Source organism: Pseudophryne corroboree, assembly GCF_028390025.1.
Source record: "Pseudophryne corroboree isolate aPseCor3 chromosome 3 unlocalized genomic scaffold, aPseCor3.hap2 SUPER_3_unloc_12, whole genome shotgun sequence".
Classification (NCBI taxonomy): domain Eukaryota; kingdom Metazoa; phylum Chordata; class Amphibia; order Anura; family Myobatrachidae; genus Pseudophryne; species Pseudophryne corroboree.
Genome location: NW_026967500.1, coordinates 2,609,136 through 2,625,254, shown reverse-complemented (window position 1 = coordinate 2,625,254; position 16,119 = coordinate 2,609,136). Strand labels below are relative to the sequence as shown.

The window sequence follows — 16,119 nt, the reverse complement described above, 5'->3', positions numbered from 1 at the left end:
AAACACTTCAGCATGACGGTGCACACCCACCCAGAGGAGATCTCGTGGTGGGAGCTCAGTTACGTCACTTCAGCCACATCTGGGACGGTTCTTGCCAGGATGTTTGGGTTAGGGACCTTATCTCTCAGGGCTACAAGCCGGAGTTCAAAGGTACACCTCCCCGACGATTTTTCAAATCAGGCTTACCAGTTTTGGAAAGTATGCGTGGTACTCTACTACTGGTCATAAAGAAGTTGGTACAGTCCCAGGTCATCCACTGTTGCAACAAGGTCAGGGTTACTACTCCAGTCTGTTTGAAGTACCAAAACCATATGGGTCTGTGAGATCCTTTCTGAATCTGAAGTCTTTAAATCCATACCCGAAGGTTTTCAAATTCAAGATGGAATCTCTGAGGGCAGTGATTGCAGGCTTGGAACCACAGGAGTTCCTAGTATCCCTGGATATCAAGGATGCTTATCTACATATCCCAATTTAGCCACCTCATCAGGCCTTTCTGAGGTTTTCCCATTCTGAACGATCACTACCAATTTTAGGTATTACCCTTCGTATTGTCTACAGCTCCAAGTGTGTTCGTATTGTCTACAGCTCCAAGTGTGTTCACGAAGGTGATGGTGGAAATGATGTTTCCACTCAGGGTCCAGAGGGTCAATGTGATCCCATACCTGGACGATCTGATAAAATAAAGATCAAGGGAGCTTCTATTACTCCACATAGAAAGGTTAGTGGACAAGTGGAATAGCCTCCCATCAGACGTGGTAGAGGCTAAGACAGTAGAGCAATTTAAACATGCATGGGATAGACATAAGGATATCCTTACAAAGAAATAATGATCAAATAAGGTTAGAGATAAAAATAATGTAAAAAAAAAAAAAGGGGGCAGACTAGATGGGCCAAGTGGTTCTTATCTGCCGACAAATTCTATGTTTCTATAGATCGCACTATCCAACTCCTGTCTCACGACGGGTGGATCCTGAATCTACAGAAGTCCCACCTGGAACAGTCTCCGCGGCTCCTGTTTCTGGGCATGCTACTGGATACTGTAGCACAGAAAGTATTCCTCCAAGTGGACAAGGCGAGAACACTCCAAGAAATGGTACGCATGGTCTTCAGACCTGCTCGAGTCTCTGTCCATCTTTGCATAACATTGTTGGGAAAGATGGTGGCCTCCTACGAGGCGATACAGTACGGAAGGTTCCATGCTAGACCCTTCCAATTAGACATCCTGAACAAATGGTCCGGTTCCCATCTTCAGATGCACCGGATAATTCGGCTGTCACCCCAGGCCAGGATTTCACTCCTGTGGTGGACACAGTCTTCCAACCTCTTGGAAGGCGGGAACTTCAGGATTCAGGACTGGATCCTCCTCTACAACAGATGCGAGTCTACGAGGATGGGGAGCTGTCATCCAAGAGGCGCAGTTCCAGGGCAGGTGGTCTGCACAGGAGGCCCTGCTTCCAATCAACATTCTGGAACTTCGGGCTATCCACAACGTCTCTGCTTCAGGCATCTCCTCTACTAAGGCATCGAGCGATTCAGGTGCAGTCGCACAATGCCATGGCGGTGGCGTACATCAATCGACAAAGAGGGACAAAAAGCAGGGCCTGCATACGAGAAGTGTCAAGAATACTCCTCTGGGCAGAAAAACATGCAAGAGCGCTGTCTGCAACCTTCATTCCGGGAGTGGACAACTGGGAGGCGGACCTCCTAAGCCGCCACGACCTCCACCCGGGGGATGGGGACTACACCCTCGGGTGTTCCAACTGATCATCGACAGGTGGGGTTGCCCACAGATCGACTTGATGGCCTCTTATCTCAACAAGAAGTTTTGCTGCTATTGCTCACGAACCAGGGACCCTCAGGCGAACACAGTGGATGCGCTGACTTCGCTTTGGCCTTACCAGCTGGTCTACCTGTTTCCTCCGATTTCTCTGATCCCAAGGGTGCTCAAGTGGATCAGACATCAAAGAGTAGAAGCAATATTGATTGCCCTGGATTGGCCCCGAAGGGCGTGTAACACGGCTCTTCTGGACATGTCCGTACAGGACCCTTGGCCTCTACCACTAAGAAGGGATCTTCTTCAACAAGGACCGTTCGTCTACCCGGACTTACGGCGGCTTCGTTTGACGGCATGGAAGTTGAGCGGAACATCCTAGCTCACAAAGGGCTTTCCAAAAAGGTCATTGGCTTACGTCTGGGATTCATTAAGGTCCAGATTTCAGTTCTTTCCATCTTCTTCCAGAAGAAGTTGTCTCTCTAGCCGGAAGTTCAGACCTTCTTGCAAGGGGTGCTTCATATACAACCTCCCTTTGTGCCCCCTACGGCACCTTGGAATCTATATGTTAGGTTATGTTTTCTACAGTCCTCCTGGTTCGAACCTCTGATGATGGTAGAGGATAAATACTTCTTGTGGAAGACGGTGATGTTACTGGCCCTGGCTTCTGCTAGGCATGTCTCAGAATTGGGGGCCTTGTTGTGCAAAAGTCCATACTTGGTCTTTTATGAGAACAGAGCGGAGCTCAGGACTCGACAGCAGTTCCTGCCGAAGGTGGTCTCCGCATTTCACTTGAATCAACCTATTGTGATTCTGTCAAGTTCTGGCACTGCTTGTATTCCAGATGCATTGGATGCTGTACGAGCCTTGCAAGTCTATGTCAAAAGGACGGATCGCATCAGGAAGACGGATTCCTTGATCGTGCTGTATGATGCACGTAAAAAAGGTTGCCCTGCTTCAAAGAAGTCCATTGCTCGTTGGATTAAGCTTACTATCCAACAGGCTTATGTGTCGGCAGCCTTACTGGTTCCACAGTCTCTGATGGCCCACTCTACTAGATCGTGGTTTCTTCCTGAGCGGCTGCCCGTGGAGTCTCGGCCCTTCAACTATGCCGAGCTGCTACCTGGTTGGGGACTAACACCTTTGTGAAGTTCTACAAATTTGATACCCTGACCAAAGAGGATAACCAGTTTGGGCAGGCGGTGCTGCAGTTGTCTCAGCACGTTTTTGCCAGTTCTGGAAGCTTTGGGACATCCCCATCATACTAATTCTGTCCCCAATATCCCTTATGAATGCTAGACAAAATAGGATTTTATATACCTACTGGTAAATCCTTTTCTCGTAGTCCATAAGGGATATTGGGCGCCCGCCTCTGTGCGGTGACTTTCTGCAGGTTCTCTGTTATGTGTTACCTGTTCATCTGTTGCTGTTAATGTTGCCAGACTTTGCTGGCTGAGCTTATGTTAATGTTACCAGACCTTGCTGGCTTAGTTTTGTATTGGTGTGCTGGTGTTTATATCTCACCACACCTGTTGTTGTTTTTATGTTCCTTCTCTCAAGTATGTAATTCTCCTTCGGCACTGTTTTACCTATAACTGAGCTGTAGGAGGAGGCATAGAGGGGAGGAGCCAGCACACCCAGTGAAGAATTTAAAGTGCACTTGCTCCTTTGGACCCGTCTATACCCCATCGTACTAATTCTGTCCCCAATATCCCTTATGGACTACGAGAAAAGGATTTACCGGCAGGTATAGTAAAATCCTATTTACTCCCTTGCGTGATACTGCCCTCTCCTGGCTGTCCTCCTACGTTTCTGACGGTTCCTTCTGTCTCCCTCCCCCCACTTCCTCTTGCATTCAGTTTCTCCCAAGGTTCTGTTCTGGACCTCTCCTTTTCTCGCTACACATCCTCTTTAGGTGATCTCTTTAGCTCTTCACTTACAATATCATCTCTACGCTAATGATACTCAAATCTACCTTTCCTCCCCGGACCTCTCCCCAGCTGTCCTCATATCTCCAACTGTCACTCTGCTATCTCTTCCTGAATGTCCCAGCGCTTTCTTAAACTTATGTCTAACGCTGAGCTGATCATCTTCCCTCCCTCCCGCATAACTTCTCCCACAATTTACTTATCTATTGATGACACTGCTATCTCCTCTAGCCCCCAAGTGCGCTATCTTGGAGTAATCCTTCCCTCCTCCCTCTCCTTCACACCACACATTCAGCACCTCTCACAGTACTGCCATTTCCATCTCAAAAGCATTTTCAGGCTCAGACACTTTCTAACCCAGAATGCTACTAAGACCCTCATCCACTCACTGGTCATCTCCAGATTGGACTACTGTAATCTCCTTTCTGGCATCTCTGACATACGCCTCTCTCCACTCCAATCTATCCTCAGTGCTGCTGCATATCTCATCTTCCTCACCAAATGTACTACATCCACCTCCCCTCTCATGCAGGACCTTCACTAGCTCCCCTTCCCCTTCAGAATACAATTCAAGCTTCTCGCATTCAAAGCCCTCACCCACTCTACTTCCTCTTGCATCTCTGACCTCATCTCTCCTACACTCCCACGCCGCCTCTCCTGCCAACTGATTACCTCCACCCAGTCCTACCTATTTTGCACGTGCTCTCCCCATCTCACTCTCCACCTCTCTACAAAACTTCAAATGGGCTCTCAAGGCCCACTTCTTCACCAACCCCAGCCAATTGTCCTCCTAACCCTCTTATCCGCGCCCAGTCTTCAGCTTCTATGTCACCCTGGTCTGTTAGCCCTATCTATAGTAATAATACAGGGACATGACTGGGGAGGTGAGGGGATCTGGGAGTGTCACAGTGACATCACATATCTATAGTAATAATACAGGGACATGACTGGGGAGGTGAAGGTATCTGGCAGTATTTACAGTGATATTGATGCCTCCCCCATTTCGCAGGGTTACACAATAGTGAAGAAGACATCTGGTGAGTGTGAGACACCCAGCAGCCATCCCCATGTGTCAGGAGGACTAAGCAGAACCCAGAGCCCCATCACTGTGCCTGCACCTCACTCACTGATACATGACAGGCACAGTGACCAGAAGATCCTGGAACTCACCAACAAGATCATTCAGCTACTGACTGGAGAGGTGACTGCTGGGAATGGGACATTATACAGTAACACCAGGGGATGTGTCTGGGTGATGACTGGAGAGGTGACTGCTGGGAATGGGACATTATACAGTAACACCAGGGGATGTGTCTGGGTGATGACTGGAGAGGTGACTGCTGGGAATGGGACATTATACAGTAACACCAGGGGATGTGTCTGGGTGATGACTGTATCACTGTGTGTGTCAGGTTCGTATAAAGTGTCAGGATGTCACTGTCTATGTCTCCATGCAGGAGAGGGAGTATATAGAGGAACACAGGGGTCTGTACAAGGACGTGATGATGGAGAATCACCGGCCCCTCACATCACTGGGTAAGAGGAGTCTGTCATGTATTGTACAGGGGAGAGCAGGTATGGGGGTCCCTATATACACACATCATCTGATAATCACATATATACACTGTACTCAGTCACTATGTGTCTCCTACAGATGGGCCCAGTAACAGAGATACCCCAGAGAGATGTCCCCGTCCTCTGTATTCCCAGGACTGTACAGAGGAGAATCACAGGATCCCACAGGAGGATCAGGTAGGTGGGATTTATGGTCTCCCCAATATACCAAAGTGACTGTCACTATATGATCTGTAGAGGAGCTGTGTGTGTCTTATACACTGATATTATACTGTTTCACCTCAGTCTAATCTGACTGTATGCAAATGTCATTATAGTGTTTTTTGTTATTTTTAGGTAGAACGTCTGTCTGATTATAAAATAAAAGATATAGAGGGAGAAGAAGAGACGTATGTGACTGATATAAAGGCAGAAGATATAGAGGGAGAAGAAGAGACGTATGTGACTGATATAAAGGCAGAAGATATAGAGGGAGAAGAAGAGACGCATGTGACTGATATAAAGACAGAAGATACAGAGGGAGAAGAAGAGACGTATGTGACTGATATAAAGGCAGAAGATATAGAGGGAGAAGAAGAGACGTATGTGACTGATATAAAGGCAGAAGATACAGAGGGAGAAGAAGAGACGTATGTGACTGATATAAAGGCAGAAGATATAGAGGGAGAAGAAGAGACGTATGTGACTGATATAAAGGCAGAAGATACAGATGGAGAAGAAGAGACGTATGTGACTGATATAAAGGTAGAAGATATAGAGGAAGAAGAAGAGACGTATGTGACTGATAAAAAGGCAGAAGATATAGAGGGAGAAGAAGAGACGTATGTGACTGATATAATGGCAGAAGATACAGAGGGAGAAGAAGAGACGTATGTGACTGATATAAAGGCAGAAGATACAGAGGGAGAAAAAGAGACATATGTGACTGATATAAAGGCAGAAGATACAGAGGGAGAAGAAGAGACGTGTGTGAGGGGTTTTCAGCAGTGTAAGGAGGAGGAGATCCCTACAGATATCAGCACAGGTGAGTAATAATCACTTATTACAGAAAAGAGTCACATATTCTCCTTGCTCAGTCACTACAGCAGTCTCTTATCCTGCACCCTCCTCTGTCAGTACAAACTAATGAGGAATATGTATTTTCCCAGTGGGGAAGTCAGGAGCCATCAGCCCCCATTATACTCCTGCTCTCTCCGTCACATCATGTCACTGTGTGTTACCAGCCCAGATATCTGACCAGTCTCCTCTGCACACTTTTTGCTGTATCTCTTACATCAGGAGGCATCAGCCCCTATTATAATCCTGCTCTCCCCGTCACATCATGTCACTGTGTGTCACCAGCCCAGAGATCTGACCAGTCTCCTCCCCACACTCTCTGGTGTGTCTCATACATCAGGAGCCATCAGCCCCTATTATACTCCTGCTCTCCCCCCTCACATCATGTCACTGTGTGTTACCAGCCCAGAGATCTGACCAGTCTCCTCCCCACACTCTCTGGTTTATCTTATACATCAGGAGCCATCAGCCCCTATTATACTCCTACTCTCCCCCTCACATCATGTCACTGTGTGTTACCAGCCCAGAGATCTGACCAGTCTCCTCCGCACACTCTCTGGTGTATCTCATACATCAGGAGCCATCAGCCCCTATTATACTCCTGCTCTCCTCCTCACGTCATGTCACTGTGTGTTACCAGCCCAGAGATCTGACCAGTCTCCTCCCCACACTCTCTGGTGTGTCTCATACATCAGGAGCCATCAGCCCCTATTATACTCCTGCTCTCCCCCCTCACATCATGTGACTGTGTGTTACCAGCCCAGAGATCTGACTAGTCTCCTCCCCACACTCTCTGGTGTATCTCATACATCAGGAGGCATCAGCCCCTATTATACTCCTGCTCTCCCCCTCACATCATGTCACTGTGTGTTACCAGCCCAGAGTTCTGACCAGTCTCCTCCCCACACTCTCTGGTTTATCTTATACATCAGGAGCCATCAGCCCCTATTATACTCCTACTCTCCCCCTCACATCATGTCACTGTGTGTTACCAGCCCAGAGATCTGACCAGTCTCCTCCGCACACTCTCTGGTGTATCTCATACATCAGGAGCCATCAGCCCCTATTATACTCCTGCTCTCCCCTCACATCATGTCACTGTGTGTCACCAGCCCAGAGATCAGACCAGTCTCCTCCACACAGTCTCTGGTGTATCTCATACATCAGGAGCCATCAGCCCCTATTATAATCCTGCTTTCCCCCTCACATCATGTCACTGTGTATTATCAGGCCAGAGATCTGACCAGTCTCCTCCCCACACTCTCTGGTGTATCTCATACATCAGGAGGCATCAGCCCCTATTATACTCCTGCTCTCCCCCTCACATCATGTCACTGTGTGTTACCAGCCCAGAGTTCTGACCAGTCTCCTCCCCACACTCTCTGGTTTATCTTATACATCAGGAGCCATCAGCCCCTATTATACTCCTACTCTCCCCCTCACATCATGTCACTGTGTGTTACCAGCCCAGAGATCTGACCAGTCTCCTCCGCACACTCTCTGGTGTATCTCATACATCAGGAGCCATCAGCCCCTATTATACTCCTGCTCTCCCCTCACATCATGTCACTGTGTGTCACCAGCCCAGAGATCTGACCAGCCTCCTCCACACAGTCTCTGGTGTATCTCATACATCAGGAGCCATCAGCCCCTATTATACTCCTGCTCTCCCCCCTCACATCATGTCACTGTGTGTTACCAGCCCAGAGATCTGACCAGTCTCCTCCCCACACTCTCTGGTGTATCTCATACATCAGGAGGCATCAGCCCCTATTATACTCCTGCTCTCCCCCTCACATCATGTCACTGTGTGTTACCAGCCCAGAGTTCTGACCAGTCTCCTCCCCACACTCTCTGGTTTATCTCATACATCAGGAGCCATCAGCCCCTATTATACTCCTACTCTCCCCCTCACATCATGTCACTGTGTGTTACCAGCCCAGAGATCTGACCAGTCTCCTCCGCACACTCTCTGGTGTATCTCATACATCAGGAGCCATCAGCCCCTATTATACTCCTGCTCTCCCCTCACATCATGTCACTGTGTGTCACCAGCCCAGAGATCTGACCAGTCTCCTCCACACAGTCTCTGGTGTATGGTGTATCTCATACATCAGGAGCCATCAGCCCCTATTATACTCCTGCTCTCCTCCTCACGTCATGTCACTGTGTGTTACCAGCCCAGAGATCTGACCAGTCTCCTCCCCACACTTTCTGGTGTGTCTCATACATCAGGAGCCATCAGCCCCTATTATACTCCTGCTCTCCCCTCACATCATGTCACTGTGTGTTACCAGCCCAGAGATCTGACCAGTCTCCTCCCCACACTCTCTGGTGTATCTCATACATCAGGAGCCATCAGCCCCTATTATACTCCTGCTCTCCCCCTCACATCATGTCACTGTGTGTTACCAGCCCAGAGATCTGACCAGTTTCCTCCCCACACTCTCTGGTGTATCTCATACATCAGGAGCCATCAGCCCCTATTATACTCCTGCTCTCCCCCTCACATCATGTCACTGTGTGTTACCAGCCCAGAGATCTGACCAGTCTCCTCCACACAGTCTCTGGTGTATCTCATACATCAGGAGCCATCAGCCCCTATTATACTCCTGCTCTCCTCCTCACGTCATGTCACTGTGTGTTACCAGCCCAGAGATCTGACCAGTCTCCCCCCACACTCTCTGGTGTATCTCATACATCAGGAGTCATCAGCCCCTATTATACTCCTGCTCTCCCCCTCATATCACATCACTGTGTGTCACCAGCCCAGAGATCTGACCAGTCTCCTCCCCACACTCTCTGGTGTGTCTCATACATCAGGAGCCATCAGCCCCTATTATACTCCTGCTCTCCCCCTCACATCATGTCACTGTGTGTTACCAGCCCAGAGATCTGACCAGTCTCCTCCCCACACTCTCTGGTGTATCTCATACATCAGGAGCCATCAGCCCCTATTATACCCCTGCTCTCCCCCCTCACATCATGTCACTGTGTGTTACCAGCCCAGAGATCTGACCAGTCTCCTCCCCACACTCTCTGGTGTATCTCATACATCAGGAGCCATCAGCCCCTATTTTACTCTTGCTCCCCCCTCACATCATGTCACTGTGTGTTACCAGCCCAGAGATCTGACCAGTCTCCTCCCCACACTCTCTGCTGTATCTCATACATCAGGAGGCATCAGCCTCTATTATACTCCTGCTCTCCCCCTCACATCATGTCACTGTGTGTTACCAGCCCAGAGATCTGACCAGTCTCCTCCCCACACTCTCTGGTGTATCTCATACATCAGCAGCCATCAGCCCCTATTATACTCCTGCTCTCCTCACATCATGTCACTGTGTGTTACCAGCCCAGAGATCTGACCAGTCTCCTCCCCACACTCTCTGGTGTATCTCATACATCAGCAGCCATCAGCCCCTATTATACTCCTGCTCTCCTCACATCATGTCACAGTGTGTTACCAGCCCAGAGATCTGACCAGTCTCCTCCCCACACTCTCTGGTGTATCTCATACATCAGGAGGCATCAGCCTCTATTATACTCCTGCTCTCCCCCTCACATCATGTCACTGTGTTACCAGCCCAGAGATCTGACCAGTCTCCTCCCCACACTCTCTGGTGTTTCTCATACATCAGGAGCCATCAGCCCCTATTATACTCCTGCTCTCCCCCTCACATCATGTCACTGTGTGTCACCAGCCCAGAGATCTGACCAGTCTCCTCCCCACACTCTCTGGTGTATCTCATACATCAGGAGCCATCAGCCCCTATTATACTCTTGCTCCCCCCTCACATTATGCCACTGTGTGTCACCAGCAGCCATACTGTGTGCTAGCAGTACATCTGCCTATGGTATTACATGCCCTGAGATTGTCACTATTAGCACACGAAGTCTGTATATAAACCACTTTTCTCTTACGTCATAGAAGATGCTGGGGTCCATATTAGTACCATGGGGCATAGACGGGCCCACCAGAAGCCACCGGCACCCCAAGAGTCCAACAGTGTGGGCTGGCTCCTCCCTCTATGCCCCCCCACCAGACCTTGTTTAGAAAATGTGCCCAGAGAAACCGGTCACAGCTAGGGGAGATCTACTGAGCTTCTTTAGTAAAATTTATTTTAGAGTTTGTTTTTTTATAGGGAGGCTGCTGGCAACAGCCTCCCTGCATCGAGGGACTGAGGGGGGAGCAGTGTCCGCCCTGCGGGGTCTGAGCCACTATCTCCGCTGACTGGACACTGAGCTCCAGAGGGGATAGATTGCTGCCAGCCGCAGGGGAACGCCCGCCCCAGCAGCATACCGCCAACCCCTTGCAGAGCTGAAGAGTCATCGGCCCCTGGCAAGCGTGGAGCCAATGTGAAGATGGCGGCAACAGGGTAGGGAGCGCAGTAATAACTGCGCTCCGGGGCTCTGCGGCACTTGGTGCGGAGCTGTGTGGGACGCCCTGAGCCGACGCCTACACCCTATACTGGCCACACAGCCTGTCGGGGTCCCTGGAACTCAGCCAGCACCAAAAATCCTTAGGCCAGTATAATCTTCAAGAGCGGGAAGACAGCACCATTACGGGGGCGGAGCTTCTCCTCAGAGCGGACCCAGCAGCGTTCAGCGCCATTTTCCTGTCTGCATCCATGCTGCATGTGAAGAGCAGTCCCTCCAGATCAACTCCAGCTATCTGTATGGTAAAAGGGCTGTATATAGACAGGGTCACCTATTAATGGACACAGTCAGCGCTGGTTTGGGGTCTCCCTATACCTGTAATAGCGCTGTGTGTGGATTGGCTCCAATCTCTGTGTCTCTCTGCCATTCTTGGGGGGGGGGGGGGAGACTCTGTCTGCCCTGTACCCTGTGTGTATGTGGGGTGTACAAGCAAACATGTCTAGAGACTCTGTCTCATATGCTGCAGAGGATTTATCTTCTCAGGAAGATCCCATCCCATGTAATCAGGATTGCACTGTTGTAGCGCAGATCCCAGCTAGGGAACCGGAGTGGTTATCCTCTCTTAGGGGGACTATTTCTCAGATTTCTGAAAGGGTTGCTAGGACTGAAACTGCAACTCAGGTATTACAGTCCTCTATGGCTGTATGACCCGGTCCTGTTCCCTCGGGGTCCCCTGCGGTACCTTCTCACAAACGTGATCTTGCCCACATTACGCAGGATGACACGGATACCGATTCTGACACTGCAGATGGTGATGGGGATGTGTTGAGGGGGGCGGCATCACTTGCTAAGGGGGTGCAGTTGATGATTGAGGCCATGAGAGATGTGTTGAATATTGCTGACACAACCCCTGAGCAAGTTGAGGAGGCCTTTTCTCATACGTCCTAGAGGATGCTGGGGTCCCCTTTAGTACCATGGGGTATAGACGGTTCCGCAGGAGCCATGGGTACTTTAAGACTTTTCAAGGGTGTGAACTGGCTCCTCCCTCTATGCCCCTCCTTCAGACCTCAGTTTAGAAAATGTGCCCAGGCAGACTGGATGCACCACAGGGGAGCTCTACTGAGTTTCTCTGAAAAGACTTACGTTAGGTTTTTATTTTCAGGGAGGACTGCTGGCAACAGTCTCCCTGCTTCGTGGGACTGAGCGGGCAGAAGTAGGAACCAACTTCCTGAAGAGTTTCATGGCTCTGCTTCTGGCTGACAGGACACCATTAGCTCCTGAAGGCAACTGAATGCTAGCTACGGCTATGTGCTCACTCCCACAGCCCGCCGTCACCCCCCTCACAGAGCCAGAAGACAGGTGAGTGTAAGAAGAAAAAGGATCTTCAACCATCGTGACGGCTAACAGGTACTGCGCAGTGGGCGGGAACGCTGCGCGCCATGCTACCATTCACACACAGGCACTGCATGGCGCGCGGGGGGAGGGGGGGCGTGCCCTGGGCAACATGAATCCTAATCAAAACTAATAAGCGGACATAAGTTGCTGAGGCACAGTACCACCCCCGCCAGTATAAAAATTAGAATTGGAATCTCTGAGGAGAAACGCGCCATTACAGGGGGCGGGGCTTCCCCCTCTGTCAGCCAGCACACTGCTCAGCGCCATTTTCTCTCCTAGCAAGCTGCAGAGAAGAACGCTGGTCCTCCTGCACTTCTGACCCAAATATCAGGGTGCAAAACAGGGGGGGGGGGCACAGTGTAATTTGGTGCCTTATTGTGAATTTATCATTATAAAAGTGCTACAGGTCTGTGGACATTTTGTGTTACACAGGGTTATTATCACTAGTGCTGGGTTGTGAACTGGCAAATCCTATCTGTGTCCTTCTGACAGATTTTACTGTGGGTCTGTCCCCATTAACCCCCGGAGTGTCTGTGGTGTGGTTGTACACGTGTGTGACATGTCTGAGGCAGGGAGCTCTCCCCTGAGGGAGCCATTTTAGGGACACAGAGTTGTAATGTGGTGGCGCTGCCGGCACACCACGAGCCTGAATGGGTGAAATAATTACGTGATAGTGTGAATCATATCAGTAAGAGATTGGATAAGTCTGAGTCTCATGCAGAATACTGGAGAAAATCAGTGGAAGATGTGATTTTTCATAGTTCTGCCTTCTCATCCACAGGAAACCATTTGCACAAATAGTAAAAACTGATACCGACACAGAATCTGATTCCTGTGTCGACACTAGTGATTCCAGGGGAATAGAACCTAAATTGGCAAAAAGCATTTAATACATGATTGTTGCTATAAAGGAGGTCTTGAAAGTTACGGAAGCCCCTCCTTTACCTCCAGGAGAAGGCTTATTTTTATAAGGAAAATAAATTAAATGTAACTTTCCCTCCTCACGAACAAAATACTCTTTTTGAGGGAGTTTGGCCAAACCCTGAAAAGAAGTTTCTTTTTCATCCACTAGGGGTCACTGGAGTATTCTTGGGAGATGGACGGCTTTAGCAAGAACTGCACTGAATATTTAAATTTAAAACTATCCTCCCCTCCATATCCCAGAGTACCTCAGTGTTTTTACTGTGCTCAAGCACTAACAGAGATTGAGTGGAGCTCCCACACTTATTTTGAATATTTTATTTTTTATTTTTACTACACTTTATTCACATCCCTTCCCCCCTTCCAAAAGGCGTGGGTCCGGGATAGTGGAAGCTGCTTCAAGCAGCTACTGGCGTGTCGGTCCTCACTAAAAGAGCACCCTCACAGCCAAGAGCAGACATCCTGCAGGAAGCTGGACGGAGCTTACAGAAGAAGCTCCGTCATAGCCCCTCACCACAGGAGTTCAGGTATGCTGGGAACGGTCAACTCACGCTGCCGCCCCGCTGTGTGGGGAACATTGTTTAGTGCGCGCCAGTGCCCCTGCTAGTTGCCGCCCGCCGCCGCTCAAAGCCGCTCACAGTTCCACACGCTGTGCACAGCGCCGGCCGCAGATCCGCCCGGCACCCGCTCCCGCTGGAAGTCCACCGCCGCGTCCCGCCGCTATACGGGCTCATTGGCTCCCTGCAAGATCTTCGGTTCACGGCGGTACTCGGAGTACAGGGGGGGGGGGGAGGAGTCTTTTCACAGCAGCGCGGCTGCAAAGGGGGGGAGAGAGTATGTTTACATGGAAAGACAAGGCTGCAGGGGTTGTGGTATAATTACATTGGCCTTTAAGCCTATATTAACAGGGTTGCTTTTTAATGCAGTTGGTTACAGGTTGTAGACTTTAAATGTGTGTTATAACCTGACCTGTGATTATTAGTGTAAGCATGGCATGGGGGCCATTTTAACCATGCTTCTTGTTCTTCCTGTTTCTCTCTCAGTTTGGAAGATCCTGTCCTACAACACTACTCCACCGGAGGCGCAGGGGTGTTAGTGGGAATTTGTGATCAGATTTCATATAATACTGGCCACGTACACTGCACTTGCCCAGATATATATATATATATAGACACACCTTAGTACTATTTTACTGAGTCGTGCAAGTTGTCTGTCTTTGTATATTGTATGGTCTGTCTGCATAATGAGTAAAGCACCAGCAAAAACTAAAAAGCAATTTCACTGCAATGTCTGTAAGAGTGTGTTACCGGATGGATCTACCACATGTACAGTATGTTTTGTGATTTCAGCTACGAATACGATTTCCGCTCCGGTTTCAAAGCCGGTTTCATTTACGAACCCTCGATGGGCTATGCTAACAGATGTCATGGCTGGGTTGCAATCAGAATTGGCCGCCGCTTGACAAGTGCAGGAAGCGGCAAGATCTGAGTCTAGGTTGAGACCGCCAGAACTACTGGAGGGGTCTCAGCCTTGCCAAAGGTCCAAGTCCATTTTGGGTAGAAGGGAAAAATTTAATTTGTCTTATGATTTACCAGTTTCTGCTATGTTGCATTCTGATGATTCTATTCCTGACCTCACTGCGCAAGATGAAAGTGAGGAGGGCGAAGTAGACTAGCAGTCAGATAGTGAAGATTTTGACAGCCCAGACATTGATAATCTCATCAGAGCGGTACGTCAGTCTCTGAAGTTTACAGAAACTGAGGAGCCTCTGACAAATGATGAAGTCGTCTTTACTAAACGACAGAGATCTCCAATGTGTTTTTCTGTTTCGGAATCTCTAAATAAGATGTTAGTAGAAACACGAAAGAATCCGGATAAACGGTTTTCTACACCTCGCAGATTTAAGTCCAGTTACCCGTTTTCAGAGTCTGTGACATCTACATGGGAGAATTCGCCATTGGTGGATTCGTCTGTGTCAATACTTATGAAGAAATTAACCATACCAGTACCAACTGCTACTACGCTTAAAGACCCTTCAGACCGTAAAATAGAAGCTATGCTAAAATCCATGTATATAGCAGCAGGAGTGTTGCTTAGACCTGGGTTGGTTGGCATTTGGGTAACTAAGGCGCTAATGGTATGGATAACAGAACTCGAGTTTGCCCTACATGACGATCACCTTATACTTCTCGCTGATCAAATCGGTGAAGCTGCTGAGTATCTATGTACAGCTTCTACTGACATCTGTCAGCTCACTTCATGCCTTTCAACGTCGCTAGTTACAGCACGACGAGCACTCTGGCTGCGTTCTTGGCAAGCAGAGGCAGAGGTCAAAAGAGGTATAGTGGCGTTACCTTATGGTGGTGAGAAGTTGTTTGGTCCTAAATTGGACAAATGGATTTCTGAGGCCACGGGAGGAAAGTCTGTTTTCCTACCATTGCCTCCAACGGTACCTAGACGGAAATACTCTGGCCCGGCGTTCAAATCCTTTAGACCTCAGCCCTTTCGAGGCCGAGGTAAAGGAACAGCCACGCCTGGTAGACGAGCACGTGGTTTCCAACAAACCAACACCAGTCATCAGGACGCTAAGGTCACCGACAAGCCAGTGGCATGACGGGCTCCCAGCCCATCTCGGATCTCCAGTTGTGGGAGCACGCCTTCAGACGTTCCATTTGGCGTGGTTCCAGACATCCACAGATGGGTGGATCCGCAATTTAGTGTTAAAAGGTTACAAAATAGAGTTCGACTGTCTCCCGCCACTGCGGTTTTTCAAGACAGGACTGCCTCTGTTGGACGACAAGAGGGCGGTTCTGCAAATTGCCATTCAGTCCCTTCTGGATTCAGCAATTTTGATTCCGGTCCCTGTACAACAACAAGGTCAGGGTTATTATTCCAGTCTGTTTGTGGTACCAAAGCCGGATGGCTCCGTCAGGCCAATATTGAACTTAAAGGGTTTCAATCAGTACGTCACTCACTACAGATTCAAGATGGAATCTCTGCGGTCAGTAATTGCAGGTTTAGAGCCACAGAAATTAATGATTGCACTAGATCTCAAGGATGCGTACTTACACATTCCGATTTGGCCACCTCATC

The 16,119-nt window shown here is 49.1% G+C and overlaps 1 protein-coding gene across 3 annotated transcripts in view; it reads left to right on the top strand.

Annotated features, from left to right (window-relative positions):
- Positions 1 to 16,119, top strand: part of LOC134983311 (zinc finger protein 665-like) — a 198,444-nt gene that overhangs the window by 155,843 nt on the left and 26,482 nt on the right. For 2 of the 3 annotated variants that reach the window (XM_063949027.1, XM_063949026.1), the window contains exons 2-5: positions 4,709 to 4,900; positions 5,157 to 5,235; positions 5,354 to 5,455; positions 5,615 to 6,298. In XM_063949027.1, the coding sequence (XP_063805097.1) occupies positions 4,709 to 4,900; positions 5,157 to 5,235; positions 5,354 to 5,455; positions 5,615 to 6,298 (1,057 nt within the window). The remainder of the gene's footprint in view (positions 1 to 4,708; positions 4,901 to 5,156; positions 5,236 to 5,353; positions 5,456 to 5,614; positions 6,299 to 16,119) is intronic. The other variant, XM_063949028.1, reaches the window with a different exon arrangement.